A 21,682-nucleotide genomic window follows, 5' to 3' on the forward strand; every position below is an offset into this window, starting at 1 on the left:
AGTACAAAAAACAATGAGGTACACACTCCGGTACAGTAGGTGGCGGTATGCATCTATACACGTTGGTTTGCAAGAAGAAGAACAACAACAACAACTTCCTTGGAGACAAGGGACGCTCAAGTGGTCGCTTGTATAAACTGGGCGGAATTTGGTATCATTGAGCGGGTTTATGTTGCCTAATTGATGTGAAATTGTACAACGTTATGAAGGGCCTTGAAACTAGTGTATGAAGCACGTTTTTGCAGCGAATATAGTTGGTAAAGATGGTTTTGTCTGTATAGTAAGTTGGCTAGCTAGCACTACTGCCTCCAATGCAGGATGAGTCCCAAATTGGGTTAGCTACTGTAAATATAATGCGTAAGCATGTAATATGATAGCTCTCGGATTGTATTAAGTAGCTAATACTTCGTTTAAAGATGTGGAAACGGGGCGGTCGGAGCTCGGCTCTGGACCGGGCTCAAGTTTTGCTGTCCGCCAAGAGGAGCAGCAGGGGAGACGCCGAGTCCGTGCAGGGCTCCACAGCTGCAACATGGGAACGTAAAGTGTGTTCAGCATGTTTAAAAGAACTATGGTGTTACTTTGGGAGATGCTTTAACACGCGTGTAACACCGGAAATTTGTCTATCCTTTCCCGCTCTTCAGGGTTCTGTGGGTGCGTCTGCTCCTTCCAATCCACGCACTTTACTCTCAGAATTGAGTGACCTGTCCTCGGTGAGCTCAGTCCCCGAGCATGGAGCTGGCACTGTGGCCTCTGCTGCTGCTGTTGGAAAGACCCTGGGAAGAGAGAGAGATTCCATCCAGGTAAACAAGTTTGCTCAGGGCATACATGTAATGGGACTTAAGAACAGACTTAAGAGTCTGTTAAGTCTAACTGTCAATGAGCTAACAATTTTTGTGATGCTGCCTGAGCTCCTCCTTGTGTTCCTCTGTCAGGATGTCAGACCACAGAGCTCTCTGGGTGGAGGAGGAAGCAGGTTCTTGAAGAAGGCTCAACCACCTGTGACCAATGGTATGCAGCAGGTGTTTGAACCCAGGTACAGATTTGTGTATGTAAGAGAAACAACTGTTATATAGAGCATTAGACTGAATTGTTTTCTGTCATTTGATCCCTTTATTTTACTTAAAGGGATAGTTCACTGAAATATGAAAATGTATTCATTATCCTCACGCTTTCAGGCTGATTGAGGTTTGGGTTTATTTTGTTGGTCCACAAAACACTGTTGGAATTTTACAGGAAAATAACGTTACAGAATCTTCCAAACCATGGAAGTGAATAGTGACCAGTTTTAAAATGTGAAAATGCACCTGCAAAAAAAACTGGTCTCCATAGTGCAACTCTGGTGTAATCCAAGTCTCCTGAATTCCTGACATGCTGTTTGCACACCGTCACAACACATACACATACACAAGTTCAGGCAATGTGCATGTGCTTGTGAATGTGGTTCCGAGCAAAGAATCCACAGTAAAGATTCAGGTTAAAAAGTAGGGATGCGTGTGGTTAGTCGACTATACAATTAAACGTCCCCACCCTCGCTAGTTGGGACCAGAAATACAAGTCATTTAAACTATTTTTCAATATTTCATTCATGCATGATGCCAGTTCTAAGATTTTATGCATCTGCCTGCCACTAGTTGGATCTGCGGCACTGTCAGATGGCAGCCCCTCTCGCCGCAGTTGCCTAGGCAACCCCAGATGTTTATATCAGCAAAGTTGGACAGATGACAGCTCGTAAAACCAGCGTGGTTTGGCAGTGTTTTAATCTAAACAATGAAAATAATGTTGTATGTAGACTGTGACAGAATAAGCTGATATATATTCACTCATCTGGAGAAACGTGCCCACATTAAGCACAGACACAGACATAAACCTGCAAGCGTAGCTGCTGCTGCTGCCACCAGCACTGCTAACGTTAGCCACACTGTGTGTCAGGCTGGCAGCTAACATTAGCTCTGGGTCCTTTACCTGCAGACACTGTGATCCTCTTTGGTCTGACAAGGTGAAGCATTTAGTGAGTTGTTGTCATGTTTTGTACGTTAATGTAAAAGTTTGTATTGCACAGTGCAAAGTAGCGCACATTTCAACAACTTTTAAATTACGATTTGGCGATTGTAGACTGTAATTAATGGTTTCGAATGGCTCTTAATACACTGTATTTTTTCAGTGTGACAGTGTTTAGCATTATAAATTAATAAATTCTGCTCAATTTTAACTGCTTTCTGAGTGTTTTCTTAGTGTGAGACTTGTTGACTAGTCTAAATTAAAATTTGCATTTAATCGACAGGGAAATTAGTCACCAGGATCATCCCTACTAAAAACATGATGTAAACCCATTTTTTTAGTCAACTTGGCATGTTGGGGCTTTATGAGACTTAGATTACACCAGACAAGCAGTATGGAAGCATTTTATGTTTTCATTCTGTTGTTTTTTCATGTTTGAAAACTGGTCACCAGTCACTTCCATAGTTTGGGAGATTCTACAATGCTGTTTTCCTGTGAAACTAACAGTGTTTTGTAGACTAAAAAACTAAACCCAACCTTCAGTCGATATGAAGGTGAGTAGATAATGACTGAGTTTTAATTTTTGGGTGAACTATCCCTTTAAAATATGTCCAGTTATAATATTCACCTCTGCTGCTGAAATTCAGTTATTGTATTTCTGTTTTCTGTCACCACTCTCACCCACTCTGGTCAGAAATGTTTCATCTTCCCTGCGAGGCTCCCAGTCTGGTGCCTTGAGCAGACTGGCTCAAATTGAGAGCCGCATCCGTAGCCGCAGTCAGGCTGGACAGGGGCCTAAAATTGCTGATAATCTAACCTCAGACTTGGGAATGTCCCCACCAGCAGCCGCCCAGTCTCTGGAAGCCCCTGGGCAATTCTTAGCACAGTCCAGCAGTGAGCAGAGTCTCGGGGGGAAACATTTCTTCAAGGACAATACAGCTGTAGCTGTGAGCAACAGTAATCCGGCTGCTGCTCGAGCAGCACAAGTCCCACATGTTGGTTTAAGGTCAAGGTCCAAAGCTGCTGATGCTGTAGTCCCTTCAGTGGGTTTGGAGTCAAAGGCTTTGAGAGTAGTGAAAAGTGTGAGTCTGGGGAGTGATGAAGAGGACATGAGGAAACTGATTGGAGATTCTTTGGATTCACCAGACAACAGCTTCTTAATACCTGTGAAACCCTCCTTCAGGAGCACGGCAGACAAGGTACCTTTCAACTATGTACCCTGGGCTTTTTTTGCCTGGTTTTACCACCTGCAGTATTATGGCATAATCACTACATATTTTAGATAGGCATGCACTGTCCATCAGTCCATTAGTTCTGTCAAAACGTCCTGATATTCAAAAACATGTATCAAATTTTGCTCTATATGTATGTTTTGTGTTTGGCACAAACCATCATGCATCAGGTGAGGCAAAGTGTAATACAGTCACAGAATCAGTACATTGTCCCTATTCTATACTATATATTTATTGTAGACAGTGTATATATTTATTTTTTGCAGTTAGTCCACAAGAAATTACTAACTACATCTACAGGCGCACTATGTTAATGCTGTTTTAGGAGCATTCAGGATATCTGCAGGTCTCGAAAAGTTTCTTGAAAGGAAAATGTTTTTCTCCAGGCCTTCAAAGGTATTGAAAGCCTTAAATTAAAATCTAATTTACAAAAGCATTATATACTGTCTCTTGTCTGCTGTTGGTAGTAATTTTTTGTAAAACATTACCCACTTACAAACTGGAAATGAGATTGTTGAGACAGTGGATTACATGCACAGGAGGCTGTTCAATCCTTTTTGGTGTAGTTTGAGTCAGCAGCACCACCAGATGTGTATTAATAGACTTAACTATAATTACTGTCTAGCAGCTGTTTACCTCTGCCAGCCTGTCAAAGTTATGTTTTACATTCATGTTTGTCCATGCTCATATACTACACTGTCAGTAGTGAAGACTTTGAAGAAATATAATTAAAATAAGTAATAGGTAAGTGTTTTCTTCTAGAGTGAGTAGTACAGATACAGTTCTGGATTTCAAAATAAATGATTTGAAAGTGAAAAGAAAAACTGGTCAGTATTTATTTAACATTAAAAATTTAATTACTACAAAAACATAATATATATAGTAATATTGCAACAACTGACCATAGCCTAAAAAAATACTATGGAAAATAAATTCAGATATACCCAATGACTCAAAAATATTGGTCAGGCTGAGAAGAGACATTAAATACTATCTAGATCTAAATGATTTTGGGGAAGTATCACCAGCAATCCTGTTGGACATAGTCGAAAATGTAATAACAGGGAAAATTATTTTCATTACTTAATATATATAGAAATTGGAAGGGCAAAGATTGGCAGACAAAAGTAAAAAGTTACAGTATGCCCAATAGTATTAAATATGTTACTACAACAGGAAAATTTAAAAAATGCATAGTGAAATTGACAGTGTGCTAGGAATTCTATTCTCAACCCCGGGCCTCCAGTGAAACCCAATATTGATATTTCCCAAGTTCTTGAGAACTACCCACACTGTCAATACCACAGAATGAGAGTCTAATACAATCAGTTAATAGTAAAGAATTTAATTCAGCAAGTACTTAATTACAGGTGGGTAAGTCCCCAGGCACTGCTGGTTCTGCCACAGAGTGGTATAAGTTGTTGAAGTCACACTGGTCTCCATTACTATGCAACACATTTGTTTTAGAGTATTGAGTTGATGTTCATAAAATGCAAATTAAAGGGCATAGAAGATATACATATCCTCATAGATATTCTTCCAACTTATTCTCTACCTTACACAGAACACATTCTCCACACTTTTGAAAAAAAAGATGTAAGTCAAAGAATCAGTCAAATAATCGATCAAACAATTGAACAATATAATAGTTAATAAATTGTGTGGTGAACAACCACCGAAGAAACAGTCAGACAAATAAATAAAAAACAAGACCAAAGACACCAAAACAAAACTAAGAAAACAACAAAACACAGTACAGTCCACTCCTAAGAGCCTGGGCCCCATCATTTCCAATATCGTCCAGAAAATGAAAAAACTTGAATGGCTGATCTTGAGCCAAAAGCTTATAGCTTCTAAAAGGATAAGTTCCACAGTGCTCTGGATCCAATATGAAACTGTAGGGACATTGTCTTAGATCCACTGAAGAAGAGCACACCTCCTTGTACTAAAAACAAGCACCTTAAGCAACTTCAGTGGAGAGGGCCTCAGGTTCAGTGCTGCTGACCGTATCCCAAGACTGCAAAACATACGTTCAAGAGTGGGCAGTGGTTAGCACTGCCGCCTCACAGCAAGAAGGTCCTGAGTTCGATCCCCGGCTTGCTCGGGCAGGGCCTTTCTGTGCGGAGTTTGCATGTTCTCCTTGTGTCAGCTAGGTTAATTGGTGACATCTTTAAGAGGTGAGAATTCCACCCTCTTTGAGAGCAGCATTTACCTCATTCACAAAGAGGACAAAGACAAACATGAATGTGGTAATTACTGACCTGTCAGTGTTCTCAATTTGGATTACAAATTCTTTGCATCTGTCTTGGCCTGCAGACTAGAAAAAAAATGTTATCTGACATTATCCATTTAGATCTGATGGGATTTATCCAGGACAGACAGACAAATTGGACCATGTAAGAACAACTTTGCACATATTAGAACAGATAGAGAAGGATGAAGCAAAATCAATTACAGTGGGATTAGATGTGGAAAAAGCCTTTGATTCAGTAGAATGGTTATTTTTGTAGTTCAGAAGCTATGTGATAAGCCTACAGCTTGGATAAAGGTAGATAAGGAACTTTCTGACTCTTGTTCTGGAGAGGAAAACAAGACAGGGCTGCCTGACTTCCCCCTCTCCTTTTGCTTTATTTTTTGAATACTCAGGCCAATTAATGAGACAGAATGACACTATTGAAGGGATTAAGGTGGCAGGGACCGCCAAACAGAAGGCTGGACTTTTTGCTGATGATATTTTGGTCGTTTTGGAAGAGCCAGAACAACACTACTTTTCCCTCTCTTACAGATGTTGAGCAAAAGCAGCCAGAAGGTTCACTCCACTTCTCCTTGTGCTGCTGGCACGTCACCATCCTCCAACACAGCAGCACCTGGCTCCACTGCTTCTCCTTCTCGCCCCAGCTCTCCTTTTCGGTTCACGGGTCAGGCTAAGGCTCATGTCGGCCCCTCTGCACTCTCCTCATCCCCCTCTTTTCCCTGTGTCTCCCCATCTCCCATGGGGAGACTGAACTCCCTGCTTCAGACAGGGGGTTCACAGTGTTCCCTCTCCTTCATGTCAGGATACAGTGAGGTGCTCTCTCTGGAGGAGCTCTTCCCTGTTGGGTCTGCCTCTGACGAGCCCCACAGTGAGATGAGTGTAGTTTCCTCTGAAGGTGAGAGAAGTCAAGTACGTCTGGATAGATGGCAGTTAGTGTTGTACTATTACTAAGATCAAGACTTAAACTTACAATTACAAATGTTTCCCTCTGTGTATACCAGCTATACCAGTGTCTTAGAATTCTTGTTTTAAAATGTTCATTCTGTCATTGTGGTCAGTAATCATGTTTATTCTTCATTCCTCATCTCATGCACCCTAGATGGACAAAAAAGTATATAATCCATCCCTCTGTAGTGTTACAGCATGGACCTAGAATTACATTCATTTTCTAATTTTTGCACATCAGGTGCTTTTAATGTATATTTGAAACCTTGTGCGTTAATAGTAGTAGCACACTAAATAATGTGTTGATGGCAGCTCTGTGGATGTGCATTATCATGAATAAAATTCTGTATATGGGCAGCACAGTGGTGCAGTGGTTAGCACTACCGCCTCACAGCAAGAAGGTCCTGAGTTTGATCTCCCGCTCGCTGTGGCAGGGCCTTTCTGTGTGGAGTTTGCATGTTCTCCCCGTGTCTGTGTGGGTTCTCTCCGGTTTCCCCAGCTTCCTCCCACAGTCCAAAGACATGCATGCTAGGTTAATTGGTGTTTCTAAATTGCCCGTAGGTGTGAATGTGAGTGTGAGTGGTTGTCTGTCTATGTGTCAGCCCTGTGATGAACTGGTGACTTGTCCAGGGTGAACCCCGCCTCTCGCCCAATATCAGCTGGGATAGACTCCAGCAGCCCACGACCCTTATGGAATAAGCAGTTACAGAAATGAATGAATGAATGAAAATTCTGTTATGATCTTGTATTGTAGACTTCAAGATCAATGTGATGACATTAGATGACCTTTTACCTGTTAACCTTGGATTTACTGCAGAATCACCAGGAAAAGAGGTAGGTCATGATGACAGCAGTGGAAGAATAAGTCACATTAGTTGTATGTGATACACAATGCTATTTGAATGTGTACTATATTGCCATGAAGAACTACACTGAAGCTTAAATGGGGGAGTCTATTTTTTCTTATTCATTTTTTTCTTCTTTCTTTTTTTAGGTTTTTATATGAATATTTAGCTAACCACCAGTGTTCCTCATGTATCAAATCCAAACATTCAAATTTTGGTTGAAGTATACCTGTTTTAGCATCAAATGCTATTTTTCCAAGCCCCTCTGAAAACATTTTCCCATGTTTCCTGGTTTTCTGCATGTGACAGTGTTGTTACTAGGGATGTTCCTGGGGACTACTTTCCTATTCAGTTAAATTGCAACGGTGGTGGCGTTAATCACAGTCTTCAATCACCACATTGTATTTTAAATGTTGCTGAAATGTGTTGCAGTTTGTCTCGTGCAATATGAACATTGCACATTAACCTACAAAACATAACAACTCACTAAATGCTTTCAGTTTTTCAGGACAAAAAGGATCACAGTGTCTGTTGACTAACAACATTGGTTACCTGGGGCTGACTTTAGCTGCAGGCTGACAGACAGTGTGGCTAACGTTATCAGTAATGCTTGCAGGTCTGTGTCTGTGCTGAATGTGGTCACATCTTCCTCCAGTTGAGTTATAAACCATTTTATTATGTCACAGTCTATATTCAACCTTTATTTCCAAGCTGTCATGTGTCCGACTTTGCTGGTAAAAACAGAAGTGCAGAATGAATACAGAGGCAATTATGTGATTTGCTAATAAGTAGATACATCGGTATAGTCACTGACAACTAGCGCTTTGAGGGCAACCATAATGATGACATAACCTGGGATGAAATTGAGTCAGCCACCCCTGCCTTTGACTGATGTGTTTGCTTTCTTTTTGCTGCCTACAGAGAGAATGCAAACTCAGCTCCCCTTTGCCTGGATCCCCAAACAAATCACAGCTACAAAGATTGAAGGAGAAGGAGAAGGAGAAGGAGAAGGAGAAGGAGAAGGGAGAAGAACAGCAGCACGAAGAGGAGGAGGAGGATGTGCTGGAATACCAAAGCGACTTTGAGAGTGAGAGCAGGACAGGGCCAGATTACAGTGCCAGTCAGGTTTCAGAGTACCTGCAAGGACATGGACATGGAGATGTCAGGGAGGAGGCTTCAGATACAGATGTGTCCTGTGGGCAAGCAGAAAAAAACTACTCAAGCATGTTCTCTGACAAAAGTTGCTCCTACAGCTCACGGATCTCAGATCACAGTCAGACAATCAACAGGAGCACTGACTACAGATCCTCCAGTTCTTCCAGATCCTCAGTATCACAAAGCAGCCAGAACTCTTCTCACCAGTCAAGGAGGCGTGCTTTAACTCAAACGCTTTTAAAAGAGGCAGCAGTACAGACTCAGCCTGACACATGGCTCACTGGTTAGTCTACCATAAATGACGCTTGTTTATTTACCATGTGGTAGGGCCATAATCATCACTACCACTGTCAAATTTCTTGACTGTAATCATCAAGTTACCATGATTGACAGCGTGACATGACAAAGACATATGGACTCAATATTTCTGTTTCTTATCTCTGCTCTCCTACCTCTGTAGGTATGGTCTTGGGTCCTGCAGTGAGCATGGCCTACATGGATGCCACCCCAGTGGTCGCTCAAACTCTCAGTGCAGAAATGGTGGAAGGTAAGACCCAATAAAAAAGAGCAAAATATAACCTAAATACACTTACAGTAGAAGACTAGAAACTTCTTGGCGAGAGATACCATCTAGTGGTGAAATGCTATTGAAATTTGCAGGATTACTTGTTGTAGTTGACTCAGACTTTACCTTCAAAAACTTGATAACCAAGGGAAAAATACAGTATAATATACAGTATGGAGCTGTAGGAGTGTAGCGATTCACTCATGCATCTGATGCATCGGACTTTAATCTGTTAGATATGACTGATATAACTTTCATAACTTTCATAACGCACAAGTGTAGATAAGTTTTGGGTTTATAAGAAAGATGAGAAACTCTGCTGCAGATCATTTATGCAAAATGTGTTTGACAGCAGAGAACAGAGACATGAGTCTGACCCACAGAGACATCATGTCACTGTGAGAACAGGTAACACAGAGCATCACTGTTCCACCACACATTAATTGAATCAAAATGTAAAGATTCATACATTGCATTGTCTTGTATTGCATCATATCGAATCATGACAGAGCTAAATTGAATTGAACCGAATCATTGGCCCTTTAAAATTCTCGGTCTCAGTCAGTGAGATACACACCACTAAGTAATGATATTTGTTAAATTAATGGAAAAATATGTGTGGGATAAGAACTAATTTGGGACAGAACTCGTATCTTGTGATACTTAAAGTGTCCATTGTAAGCACAACATGAAACTTATGACAGCAGATTTACTAATTAAAGATAAAGAACAGAGTTAATCAAATGTTGGGCACACTGTAAAGCTTAGAGCATTTAAAACACTGTCACAAGTATAGTTCAAGTGAAGAGGAAGACCTGAAATACATAATTAGAGATGCAGCAAATTGAGTCGACTGCTTTGTTCTGCAATGAGTGTACATTGCCTGTCCAAAAAAAGTCACTTACTAATATTTCACTGGACCGCCTTTAGCTTTTAATATGGCATGCATTTACCATGGCATCATTTTAGTAAGCTTATGCAATGTCATAACATTTTTTCCTATCCTGCTAGGAAAATCTGCTCATTCAGTATATTCTCGTAGTAAGATGACCTCATTTTTTGGACACATAACGTTGCTGAACCTCGACCTGAGCAACTGAAGCAACCCCAGATCATAATACTGCCCCCACAGGCTTGTACGGTAGCCACTAGGCATGATGGGTACATCACTTCATCCACCTCCTTTCATACCCTGATGCACTCATCACTCTGGAAGAGGTTAAATCTGGACTCATCATACCACATGACCTTTTTCCATTGCTACAGAGTCAAATCTTTATGCTCCCCAGCAAATTGAAGCCTTTTTTCCCAATTAGTCTCACTGATAAGTGGTTTCCTTAAGGCTACACAGGTTTTTAGTCCCAGTCCCTTGAGTTCTCTTCACATTGTGTGTGTAGAAATGCTCTTACTTTCACTATTAAACACAGCTGTGAGTTCTAATGTTGATTTTTTTATGATTTGATTTAACCAAACATTTAAGTGATCTCTGATCACCATCATTCAAGATTTTTTCTGACCACATTTCTTCCTGGAAGATGATGGTTTACCACTATCAGTGGACAGTTCTTAACCTAACTTTAGTAGTTTCATCAGTCTTCTTAGTTGTTTTCTTTGCTTGATACAGGACAATAAATTGACTCTTGTCAACGATTTTTCCACAACCATAAGATATTTCTTTTGACATGGTTTTTTAAGAAATGAGAAGCTGCTCACTGAATCAGTTAGGGTTAAATAACTTGCCAGCTCAAACATATTAATCTCTGCAATAATTTTCCAATAGAAGGCTCTTACCTATTTGATTAGTTAAATCCAACACAATATTAGGCAGGTGGTCATAATGTTATGCCTGATCGATGTATGATAGATAGAATAAAATATTAATACTAATACCAGTAATTATAATAATGATGATGGTAATAACCCAATTTGAGATGTAATTGTATACTTACATATACACATAGAAACACACACATACCCTGTATACATATACCAAAAAAAAAAAAAAATGTTATAATGAAATAATGCCCATTAATTAATGTTGTGGCACTGGGGTATGGGACAGACTGCACTGGCAGAGAAGCAAGCTCCCCTATAAATATATATGCAACTGTGTCAATAATCATTATAATAGTAGTAGTAACAGTATATCATTATATGGCATAATTAAATTAAGTCAGTAAGAGAGGAAGAAGAGAGGATTGCATGGATTCCTGGATTCTGGATTGTTTATTGATTGAAGCAGATAGTTTTTCCATTGATATGTAGTCAATTAGCAAATTTCAGAGTGTGATATTGGTTTTGTTCCTTGATTTCCAGTTCATGAGGACAGTTTTCTTGGCGATGGTTAGGGTTGTTGAAAGTATTCTATTTGATGTATTGTTTAGGTTGGTGGTGGTCTCATAGTAAGCAGAGGGGGATAGTGGGATGTGGCAGCCCAAAATGTGATATCCTGCCAGAATTTTTTGATTGGTGAACAGTTCCATGTGGTATGCATATAGGTGTCTGTGGTGTTTTGAGTGCAGTAGTGACATTTTCATATTCATAATTTCATAGTCCGTTTAGCCCATTTTATGCATTCTTTCCCCTGTGTAGTGTACGCTATGAATAATATTGTATTGTATGAGTTGGATATTTGCTAGTTGATACAGAGAATAGATTTTTGCAGATTTGGGGTGCAGAAGCCAGCATCAGGGAGGGTCTGTAGGTCTTTTTCCATTTTTTTGGAAGGGATGGATATTGATGAGTCAGTTGTGGATAGTATTTTATAAATATGGGATAGTAGTTTTTTTCTGGTGTGATGTTGATGAGGAAGATCTAAGCTGTCTGATTTAATGTCAATTTTAGGCTGAATGGAGAACTTCATCTGGAGGTATTGTAGAAAATGACCCTCCCCGATGCTGTACATCTGGACCAAATAAGGGAATGAAGTCAGAGTGTTGTTATGAAAAATATGTTCGAGGTGCGTGATGCCTTTACTAATCCATGACACTGAGTTAAGAGGTTTCTTGTTTCCAGTCTTAATGCTATGTGAAGCTAACCATGTTCTGGCTTTAACTACATAGTGAGCATACAGATATTGGATTGGTATCAATACTCTCATTTAACTGACATTTAGAAAAACATATATTTTTAAGAGAAACATCTGAATGTTCTGTATTTTGCTATGAACGTGTATTTGTCAAATCAGTTGTAAAAGCTGTTGTGCGATATTTGTGAAGACAGTCATTTACTTTTTTCATCTCAAAGTAGTGGTACTAGTACTTAAGTCTTTCACAAGACTGCATTTTCCATAAATCCAGTTACTACTTACTATTTTTGGGAATGCTAAAGCCATGATACTGATTCTTCTTTTCTTAATGTGTGTGTCCAACACCCCTCCCTCTCTCAGCTTTCAGCACCTTCAATCCAGCTGTATTTGCTCTCAATGAATTCTTTAAGCAGCAACTTTCCATGACAAGGCAATTCATTGACTGCAGCCGACACCTTCACTCCAGTCTACTGCAGAGCTTGGAACTGCCAAACCACAGATACACAACACTGGAGGATACCAAAGAGGTGAAGCCTGTATCATTACTATACACAAATGGAGTAGAGTTATCTGTTATCTGCCAAGTTTGATGAGGCCTTCCTGCATTCACTGACTGTGATGTAGTTTGTCTATTATTAACTCTTTACCAACCATTGACAAGATACCTTGTCAGTGAAGCCACAATGCTTCCCCGCCAATGCCAAGAGATCTTATCAATTGCTGTTTTCACTGCAAAGGGGTAGGGGGCACTGTTATGCATCATCTGTCAAAAATTCACTTTTAGAAGAAGGTAACCGTTGGAACTGAGCAGCAGAAGAAGATGATGTTATCTAGCACAAAAACATCAGTGCTCAGCTGCAGATCCATGGGTCAGAGAGCATCATTACCAAGCCACAGAGCAGGGCTGCTTGCGCTGCAGTCCCCAGACCCCCACAGTAGCCGTGATACAGGGAGGCTGCTCACACCGCTTTCCCTGGGACCAGTGCCCCACCTGGGGCAGAGAGTGCTTCAGCCCCCGGTCCTCTCAGACAGTGTTTCAGTGAATTTTGTCAAAAATGCTGGCACATGGCTGGCAACTTTATTTGAAAACATTGGTGGGGAAAGAGTTAAGTGCAGTGCAGGGGTATTCAACTAAAATACAAAGAGGTCCAGTTAGAGAAAATTTCCTAAAAGGTCCAGAACATCATAATGTCTAACTTGTGTTATGATTTAGAGTGATGATGATACTGAAGTAGTGTAGTAGTTGTATCAACATCTACATCAGGGGTGTCAAACTAATTTTAGTTCAGGGGCCACATACAGACCAATTTGATCTCAAGTGGGTCGAACAAGTAAAATTAAAGCATAATCTATTGATTATTCTGCAGATTAATCGAGTAATCAGATAAGAAATATTGCGTTTTCACATTTTTTCCTATTACATTACTTTTGCTTTATTTAATAACAATGGTAATATACGAAAGAGAAGATAAGACAGGTCTATTAAATGAACAACTATAAATTGCTAAAGTAAAAATACTCAGTAAAGTAAGTTTACTTTTAATGTAGATTTACTTTTACTGTATTTACTTTACTTTTTACTTTTTTTTCAAGTACAAAGGTAAAAGTAAAGGTAGTAATGTCTGCAGAAACCACAAACAGAAGAGTGAACTAACTCTTTTAACTGAAACAGTCACCAGAATGTTTTGTTAACATTTTATTTATGGCAGCCCGCCACATTAAAAACATCAACACCACGACATGATTTTCTGTTTTTGGAGCTGCGCACCTTTTTCGGTCGTGTCTAGAAGGTAACTCTTTATTTGCACAACTCTCGCGAGATTTGCGTTCATTATTTCTACTAAAATAATCAAACTCTCGCGATCTTTTGCAGGTCTAGTGTTCCCTTCTAGACACGACCCTCTCTGTCTCTCTGTCAAACTACAGACAGCAGACTGTCTGTTTACAGAGATGTTAAACTCTGCAGTGTTTCACACAAAGACTTTATTTGTGTGGACACCCAGGTTTGGTTTATCACCAATTTTGGTATTTTTATTTTTTAATCAGTCAGACAGTATCAGTGATTGATTAGTGATCAGTCTGCCTTCCTCCCTCACCTGTTCACTCTGCTGTGAGAAGGTCTGAAAGTTTCTCACAGAGAAACACAGACTCTCCTGTTTTACGTATAGGCCTCCTTATACAGTTGTTTAATTTTATAAGTACATCTGGTTGGTGTCGATGTCATTAACCATCACATTAGTTTCTGTTGTAATAAACTCCGTCATTAACAACAGTCTCCTCCACACGCAGCTTCTCTGCAGTTGGTCTGTGTGTTTCCTGATCAGATAAACCAGCGCCGGAAAGACTAGAAAAGTTGCACAAGTTAAAATAGAAGCGTCCTGTCAAAATTTAAAATCTCTTAATAATTTATTGGTTATAGGTCCAGGTCCATATAGGACGGTGTCTGGGTCCGTACTCGGACCGCGGTCCGCATGTTAGGACCCCTGGTGTAGTGGAAAATCTGTCATTAGACAGACCAGAAACCAGTCGTCCTTTAAATTACTATTACATCTTGAGGTCCATTAAAAAGATTACAAGTTTCTGAAACATGTACATGATTCAAACACTTAAGTTTGTCTACAACATTTCTTCATACTTCCCACAGTACATCTGCAAGCACAGACCTCCCAAACTGGCAATGAAGGAAGCCTTAGAGGAGGTGCTGCAGGAGATGAGAGACCACCCTCATACCTGACCACTGGTACTGAACGTCCTGGATTACTGGACCCCATGTGTGGAACCATTTGCCATGTCCTCTTTATTAAAATATGTTTATAAACATTGATTAAATACTAAATATTTTTCTACTATGGGAAGAACTATGGAATTTGTTGTTACAGTTTTTTACAATTGCTTACACACTAAAATTTAAAATAACACACAATTAGTGAAACCTGACATTCAGAGCAAAACCTCAGCCCAGATCTGCAGAACTGTAAGCACATTCTTGGCCTCAGTTTTTGCAAAATACTAAACACAGTGTTTTTCAAATCCCTAAGCACTCTTTACATAAGACACAGATCTGCTGTTACAACAGTAACTTGGATATTCTGACATGAGCACAAATCAGTACAATGTAGGTCAAAGCCTGAGTGTAATTCATATTTTCTGTTTTGTTATTCACACGTTGCTGCTGTGTTTATGTTCTTTATTCTATTTAGAATGTTCTGTTTTGATTTTCAGTGCAAAATGCAAACTTTGGAAACATATGAATGAATTGAGGCCGGCACGGTGGTGCAGTGGTTAGCACTGCCCCCTCACGGCAAGAAGGTCCTGAGTTCGATCCCCCAGCTTGCTGCGGCAGGGCCTTTCTTTGCAGAATTTGCATCTCCTCCTGTCTGCGTGGGTTCTCTCCAGGTTCTCCGGCTTCCTCCCACAGTCCAAACACATGCATGCTAGGTTAATTGATGACTCTAAATTGCCCATAGGTGTGAATGTGAGTGTGAGTGGTTGTCTGTCTATGTGTCAGCCCTGTGATGAACTGGTGACTTGTCCAGGGTGAACCCCGCCTCTCACCCAATGTCAGCTGGTATAGACTCCAGCAGCCCGCAACCCTTATGGAATAAGCGGTTACAGAAAATGAATGAATGAATTGACTGGTTTTGCAATGTGGAGAGAAATAATATTTTCATCAGTGTGTAGCACTGTTATGTGTTGTGTTTGATCCATATATTCATGTACTTTACCCTGACACAGTGATTCCCAAACTGGGGGCAGAGCCACTGCAGGGGACCAGGGGTGAAAACAGAGTGAAAGATAAAAAAAGAAATAACATTTGCTCATTCTATCCTTCTACACTTTATTTCACTAAAATTAATCGTTTGAATCTTTTTTTTTTTAGCAGTTCCACCCCTGGGGTTGTTGGGGGGGCTTTTTTCAACTTCTGAAAGGAGTGCGTGCCATCTCTAAAAAAGCAGACTTTTCATAAAAAAGTAGAAATGCTAAATGTGTTTTAGATTGAGTACACCAGTGTCTAACTGGTTCAAACAAAGTCAGATCATATGAGGCAAATGTGTGCTGTATGGTGACAAAGTTGGGTTTTACTCATTTTTGTACAGTTTTGAATGAAGTGTTTCATTCTGCAAATGATCTGAGGTGTTCCGCTACTTGTGTGTGTGGTTGTGTGAATTGTGTGTAGTGTTTTGACAAAATGAGCCGTTTTCAAAATTTTGCTTAAGCAATTGTTAACAAACATAATCAGTCACAGAATGTGCCAGTATTTAGCCTCTGTGTATGATGTCAGATTGCTTTGTATATGCATTGTGTGATTTGAATGAGATAACCTTATCCCTGCTGCTGAAATAGTATAAAACAGTCACTTGTACATAATGCACCCATTTTTGATCATTTGTAAAAATTATTCCTATTATCAGTAATTCATTTTTTGTGAAAATCTATTTATTACAGATTTACATATATGAAACAAACATAATCCATAAATGTTTGGGTTTGCTTTAATTTTTTAAATTTCTGCTCTATGCCAGAAAATACCCTTGTTCCAGAAAAAAAATCACAACTTCAAACTATTTAAAAATGTGTTAAAGCCTTTGAAATACAAAGCTAGCAATACCTACTGATAATATAGGTATACAAATGTGCTATTTAATTCATCTTTTAATAAAAATGTTCTACTTAAAGTTGTGTCCCAGATTTGTCAACTCCATCAGATTTTACAAAAACGTGATTTAATCAAGCATTAAAAAGGTTAGCTATGCTCTGAGGACCCCTGTCGTACTTCATGGTCATAAAAATGCAGAAAAACTGCTTGAGCACAGGTAAACTTTATAGTTTTTTTGTTTGTTTGTTTGTTTGTTTGTTTGTTTGTGTTTTTTAAAATTGACAAACTCATTAAATAATATTCCTGTTTTGGCCATAGCCTGTCAACTCCATAGCCCTGGTTAATCAAAGCTAAATAAGATTTATGGCTGAAAAATGTGTATTTGGGTTAGCATTAAGAGAACTCTGAGCAACTTTAAAAAATAAAATGTTTACTCACTACTATGCTATGCTATGAAATTAAAAATATCATTTTTGCCACCTTCATAAGACATAAACTCCATTAGATATTCCATCTGTGTTGATAGAGGTGACATTATTCTCAGTTCTGTTTAAAAATTGAAGTACATTTTTCAATTTAATTAAAAATAAATAAATACAAATAAGTCAGTGACCACTTTAGCCACTTTGTCAAAAAAGTCTGGACTTTGTGTCATCATATTATAAATTTTCCATTGTAATTGAAGTGAGTAGAAATCAAAAACCCCTAAAATGCAGTTTTGTCCCAATTCTAAAGAAGGAGTGAATGATAAACAGTGTGACAACATTATGACTATCATCCTGTTTTCATGCATTAGTCAAAATAAATCCCAAAAAGTTGCAAAAAGACTCCTGCACACTGTCTCACTGGCAATGTATTATTTATTTGTGACGTGTCGACACATTGCAAATGATATATTGCAAGTGAGACGGTGTACAGGAGTCCTTGTGCAACTTTTTGGTCTTGTCTCTCTAATGCACCCGTCTTGTTTAATAGATGTGCGAAGTGTTTCCTTTGTTTAAAATAAATCCCAAAAGAAGAGATTTCAGTGTTTGAAAATATAGCAACATTTCTGTTCTGAAAGGAGAATGATCAGTAAACAATTACACTTAAAGCTGAAGTAGACAGTTTATTTTGGGTGTCATTGGGCAAAAGTTCCATAATAATTCGAAAGCACAATGTAATTCAAGTGTTCTGAGATAAACTAGACTTTTGCTCCTCCTCTTGGTTTTGTTTTCAGACTTACAAAAATCTATTCTACCCCGGTGATGTGGCTCGTTTGGGTTTCTGTGAACTCCAGACTTGAACTCTGATGCAGAATAAACAACCGAAGTGACCTCTAGAACAACCAATTGCAGAAGTGTACCATTATATGTGTCATTTCACTGGCTAAAAACATTTTCTCTTACTGGTTCGGTGACTGGTGAATTAGCACTATGTTTGCTGTCAAAATGTGGATTGATAGGGGTCAAACCTGGGCACACAACATAGTGAGAAATTATTAAATTATTAAATTACTTATTACTCACTGTCTTATGAGGTAATATGTGTGGTGCTCTAAAGTGTGCTTATTTGTGCTCCAGATAAGAACCTACATGAACATAACCTGATGGTGCTCAATGATGTACGATATCCAGGTAAAAATCGAGAAACTTTTTGTCTTAACTTCAGACCAATCCAATAATTTAACATTTCCACCACACAACTTGTGTTTGTAACTTGTAAACTGTTTGAGTTTTGCCTTTGTGAACACAAACCTGCCCAGGGACACCGTTTTGCTATAGTTTCTGGATTGAATGGCACATTTCCAAAGAACTGTACGCAACAGTGTGCAATGGGCTTTCAGAAATGTGTTCTCTCATTTGGTGGGTTTATCACAGGTGTTACCTAGTTAGCAGCAATGCGTATGTAAACACTGCCTATTAAACAAAGCTTTGCACTGTACTTGCATACACAACAGCTTGTTCAATGCAGCACCATTACTGTTCAAATATGTTTTGCCATGTTTTGTTGAGACTGAATGCAGCCCAGCTGGAAAACAATGTATCATTCTTGCATTTATTTTGATTCACAAACTGAACTTTTAGGTGTGAACCTACTGCTTTGGCACTTCATAGGTCATTCAGATAGTTGATTGTTGAGTCTGCTTCCAAAAACTTATGTATTCAATGACCTGGAAATCACTCAACAATGAACTATCTTTCTACCCAATCTCCTGCTGCATCTTAAACCTTTGCAACATTTTAGTATCTTGAATATTTTATTTACTTGAGTAACTCCCAAATGAAATATATCCTAATTTGATGTAGTGGAACGATAGAATACTTCAGACCGTATTTTTCTTGTCTAATGTCATAAAATTTAAATTTGTTTTGTGATTGACATTAAATAATTGGTCAAAATCTTGGAAATATACTTCTCCAGACTGATGGGCATCACTGGTTTGGGCAATATTCCTTCACTGTACAACATAAAGGTTAATTCATAAATACTAAATAACAAACACGAGCAAGTAACAAAATGTTTATTAAAAAATAACAAGTACAGTTTGTATACAGTCATACCAGATTTTCCAGTCATCACCAACATTAACTTTAAATGTTCTACTGGCAAGTGCAGGATTTGACAGAATCTGAAAACAAGCTCCAATGTCAGAAGTCACAAACATTTATAAGTGATGTGATGTAGGAGGGTGATGTGGGGTTGTTGAAGGCACAAATTCAGGTTGTGGTGAGAGTTGTCAGTAGGGGTCATTGAAAGGGTAGTAAGAATGTCCTGCATCCCTGGGAACACGTTTTCCATCCACCTGCAACATCCAGACCAAAGCTGACTTATTTCCTGCAGCTCTTCAGTCATGTAATTGTTTACTTGTTAAACCTAGCGGTCTTTCAAAGCCAGTCTGGAGCTTTTGTAATTTAAATGATATCTGACATTTTGTGCAAATATCCTGGGCCTTTATATTTGACTTTACTTTTACTCTCTTGCAAGATATAAACTGCTACATAGAACACTGATTTTCCCAGTAGACTGTAAAATTACATATATTGTATCTGTACCAGGGGCTGTAACCTACAGCTCTTAAGTTGCTTTCCAGTGGCTCCATGTGACATTGACAAAAAAATATGGAAATAAATAACGGTTATTTTTACATTTCAATTTTCATTTTAGGTCTATGAAAAAGTTGAGACAATGCAAAATTTCAAGTCAATAGATCTCTGAGTTTTGAGCCCAATTCAAGCTCTGAAGTTTTTAAAAAGTTTTACTGGCTACTGATCTTTTGTTGAGATAATTTACCTTTTGGGCAGCTCGTGGTGCAGTGGTTAGCACTGCTGCCTCACAGCAAGAAGGTCCTGAGTTTGAATCCCCCAGCTGGCTGGGGCAGGGATTTTCTGTGTGAAGTTCTCCTCATGTATGCGTGGGTTCTCTCCGGGTTCTCCGGTAATTAAGTCTTTGAGTTTTGAAAGACCCAAAGAATTGAATTTTCAAAATTATTGAGTAAATTCATACAAGTGTATGTGAATAATGGTTAATTTTCAATGAAAACCATTTGATTTTCAGGCACCAAACTAATGACAAATCAGGTCCATGGCTCATTATGACCAGTTTTTGAAATACAATTTTTTTGAGTTTCTAAAACTTAAAGATTAAAGGTTTATCTAAAGAAGAAAAATAAATTATCTCATCTAGAGAGTATAGGTTGGCAAAACTTTTTAATGTTTATTTCAAAACATAAGAGTTTGAGTTGGGCTCAAAAGTCAAAGATCTGTTGCAGTATGTAGCATTGAAATTTTGAGTTGTCTGAACTATTTTTTTTTACAGAGTAAAGTGATTCTTACATTTGACAGCTGTAAAAAAAATATGTAGCCTGTACACTAAATAAAAAAAGTTTTAAATTTCATCAATTAAAATGTGGGTCATAACCTACGTCTCTGGCTTGGTGCCTTTTCCTCTAAATTTTGACAGTGGCTTGTCTTACTGAGTCTCAATAAGCACCTATGGATGCCAAATCAATAAAACGTTGTCAGGGAAAAGAGAGAATTCAATAGTAGCTGCTCCTGACAGATTTGTTTTTTCTTTTTTGGGGAAAAAATACCTCTTTTGATCCTTAAGGTTGCAGATCCCTGATCTATACCAACCGAAGATGGAGTGTATAAAGCCTACTCACTTGGATCATTGGTACAATGTAGCGCCAGCCTTTGTTCAGTGCTGTAATACTTTTCATTTCCTCTGCTTCAAGGGTAAAGTCAAACACCTGAAAACAAACAAAATGTAATTGACACCTCATAACCCACACAACATACTTTGCAAGTGTAAACTGCTGATGTTCTCCACCTGAATGTTTTCTTTGATTCGGGACTCTGTCACACTCTTGGGGATTGTTACCACTCCTCGTTGTGTCTGCCACCTGCAAATACAATAATACAACTTGTGTTGAAATGTACAGTCACTAGATAGTTACTTTATTTTAGCCTTATTACTATATAACAAGAACAGCTGACAATGCTGTAAAGAGTTTTTCAAAGCCAGAGTCTCATTTAGCTCATTTTTAATAGAACCAGACTGATATTGCAGTAATGTGCACTTCCAACCCTGCAGCATCGTCTACCCATGTAGCAAGAAATCTCTCTATTAATGTAACCTGCCTATCTTGACAACTGCTAATCTCATCTACCTCAAACTTGGCATGTGTATTTCTGGGGACCCAGGGAAGAGCAGTATCAAATTTGGTGCAATTTAGACATGGGACATGTTTGATATTAGGGGTGCAAAGGATAAAAAAATTCATGGTTCGGATCGTAATATGGTTTGAGTCATGGATTGGACAATTTTTCAGATCACTGAGAAAGAAAAAAAAGGCAGAATTAGGTTTAAATGTTTTTTTTTTTACTTATGAAGTTTCAGGCAGAGTCGATCAAGTACACAAAAGTTAATGTAACTTCCTATAGTTAGGCGAAATGTCAATCTTCACCGTGCCATCAGGGCAAAGCCCACAATATAGCATTGCCAAGGTCTTAAGGCCTTTCTGACCAAACTTGAGTTGGATATGGTCATCGTGCTCAGAGCAGCACCTCAAAGTCTATAGC

The 21,682-nt window shown here is 38.8% G+C and overlaps 2 protein-coding genes across 3 annotated transcripts in view; one reads left to right on the plus strand and one right to left on the minus strand.

Annotated features, from left to right (window-relative positions):
* The first annotated feature begins 98 nt into the window (after positions 1-98).
* Positions 99-14,888, plus strand: c7h19orf44 (chromosome 7 C19orf44 homolog). The gene is made up of 10 exons (XM_084722353.1): positions 99-542; positions 642-800; positions 933-1,033; positions 2,693-3,197; positions 6,016-6,379; positions 7,184-7,263; positions 8,196-8,712; positions 8,890-8,976; positions 12,383-12,549; positions 14,667-14,888. Exons 1-10 carry the CDS (start codon positions 417-419, stop codon positions 14,754-14,756), a joined length of 2,196 nt encoding a protein of 731 aa, XP_084578479.1. The 5' UTR covers positions 99-416; the 3' UTR covers positions 14,757-14,888.
* A 4,220-nt stretch (positions 14,889-19,108) lies between these two features.
* Positions 19,109-21,682, minus strand: part of akr1a1b (aldo-keto reductase family 1, member A1b (aldehyde reductase)) — a 30,953-nt gene continuing 28,379 nt past the window's right edge. For both annotated transcript variants that reach the window (XM_084722355.1, XM_084722354.1), the window contains exons 7-9: positions 20,931-21,003; positions 20,764-20,850; positions 19,109-19,404 (exon numbers count right to left, since the gene is read on the minus strand). In XM_084722355.1, coding sequence (XP_084578481.1) covers positions 19,339-19,404; positions 20,764-20,850; positions 20,931-21,003 — 226 coding nt within the window. In that variant the 3' untranslated portion in view covers positions 19,109-19,338. The remainder of the gene's footprint in view (positions 19,405-20,763; positions 20,851-20,930; positions 21,004-21,682) is intronic.

Source organism: Lutjanus erythropterus, chromosome 7, assembly GCF_056507025.1.
Source record: "Lutjanus erythropterus isolate fLutEry1 chromosome 7, fLutEry1.hap2, whole genome shotgun sequence".
Lineage (NCBI taxonomy): Eukaryota > Metazoa > Chordata > Actinopteri > Lutjaniformes > Lutjanidae > Lutjanus > Lutjanus erythropterus.

What these genes read in the sequence shown, in the direction of transcription:
- c7h19orf44 (XM_084722353.1), top strand. Translation starts at nt 417, where the DNA reads ATGTGGAAACGGGGCGGTCGGAGCTCGGCTCTGGACCGGGCTCAAGTT. An exon ending in CTGCAACATGGGAACGTAAA is followed by an intron (nt 543 to 641) that starts GTGTGTTCAGCA and finishes CCCGCTCTTCAG; the next exon opens with GGTTCTGTGGGTGCGTCTGC. An exon ending in CAGAATCACCAGGAAAAGAG is followed by an intron (nt 7,264 to 8,195) that starts GTAGGTCATGAT and finishes TGCTGCCTACAG; the next exon opens with AGAGAATGCAAACTCAGCTC.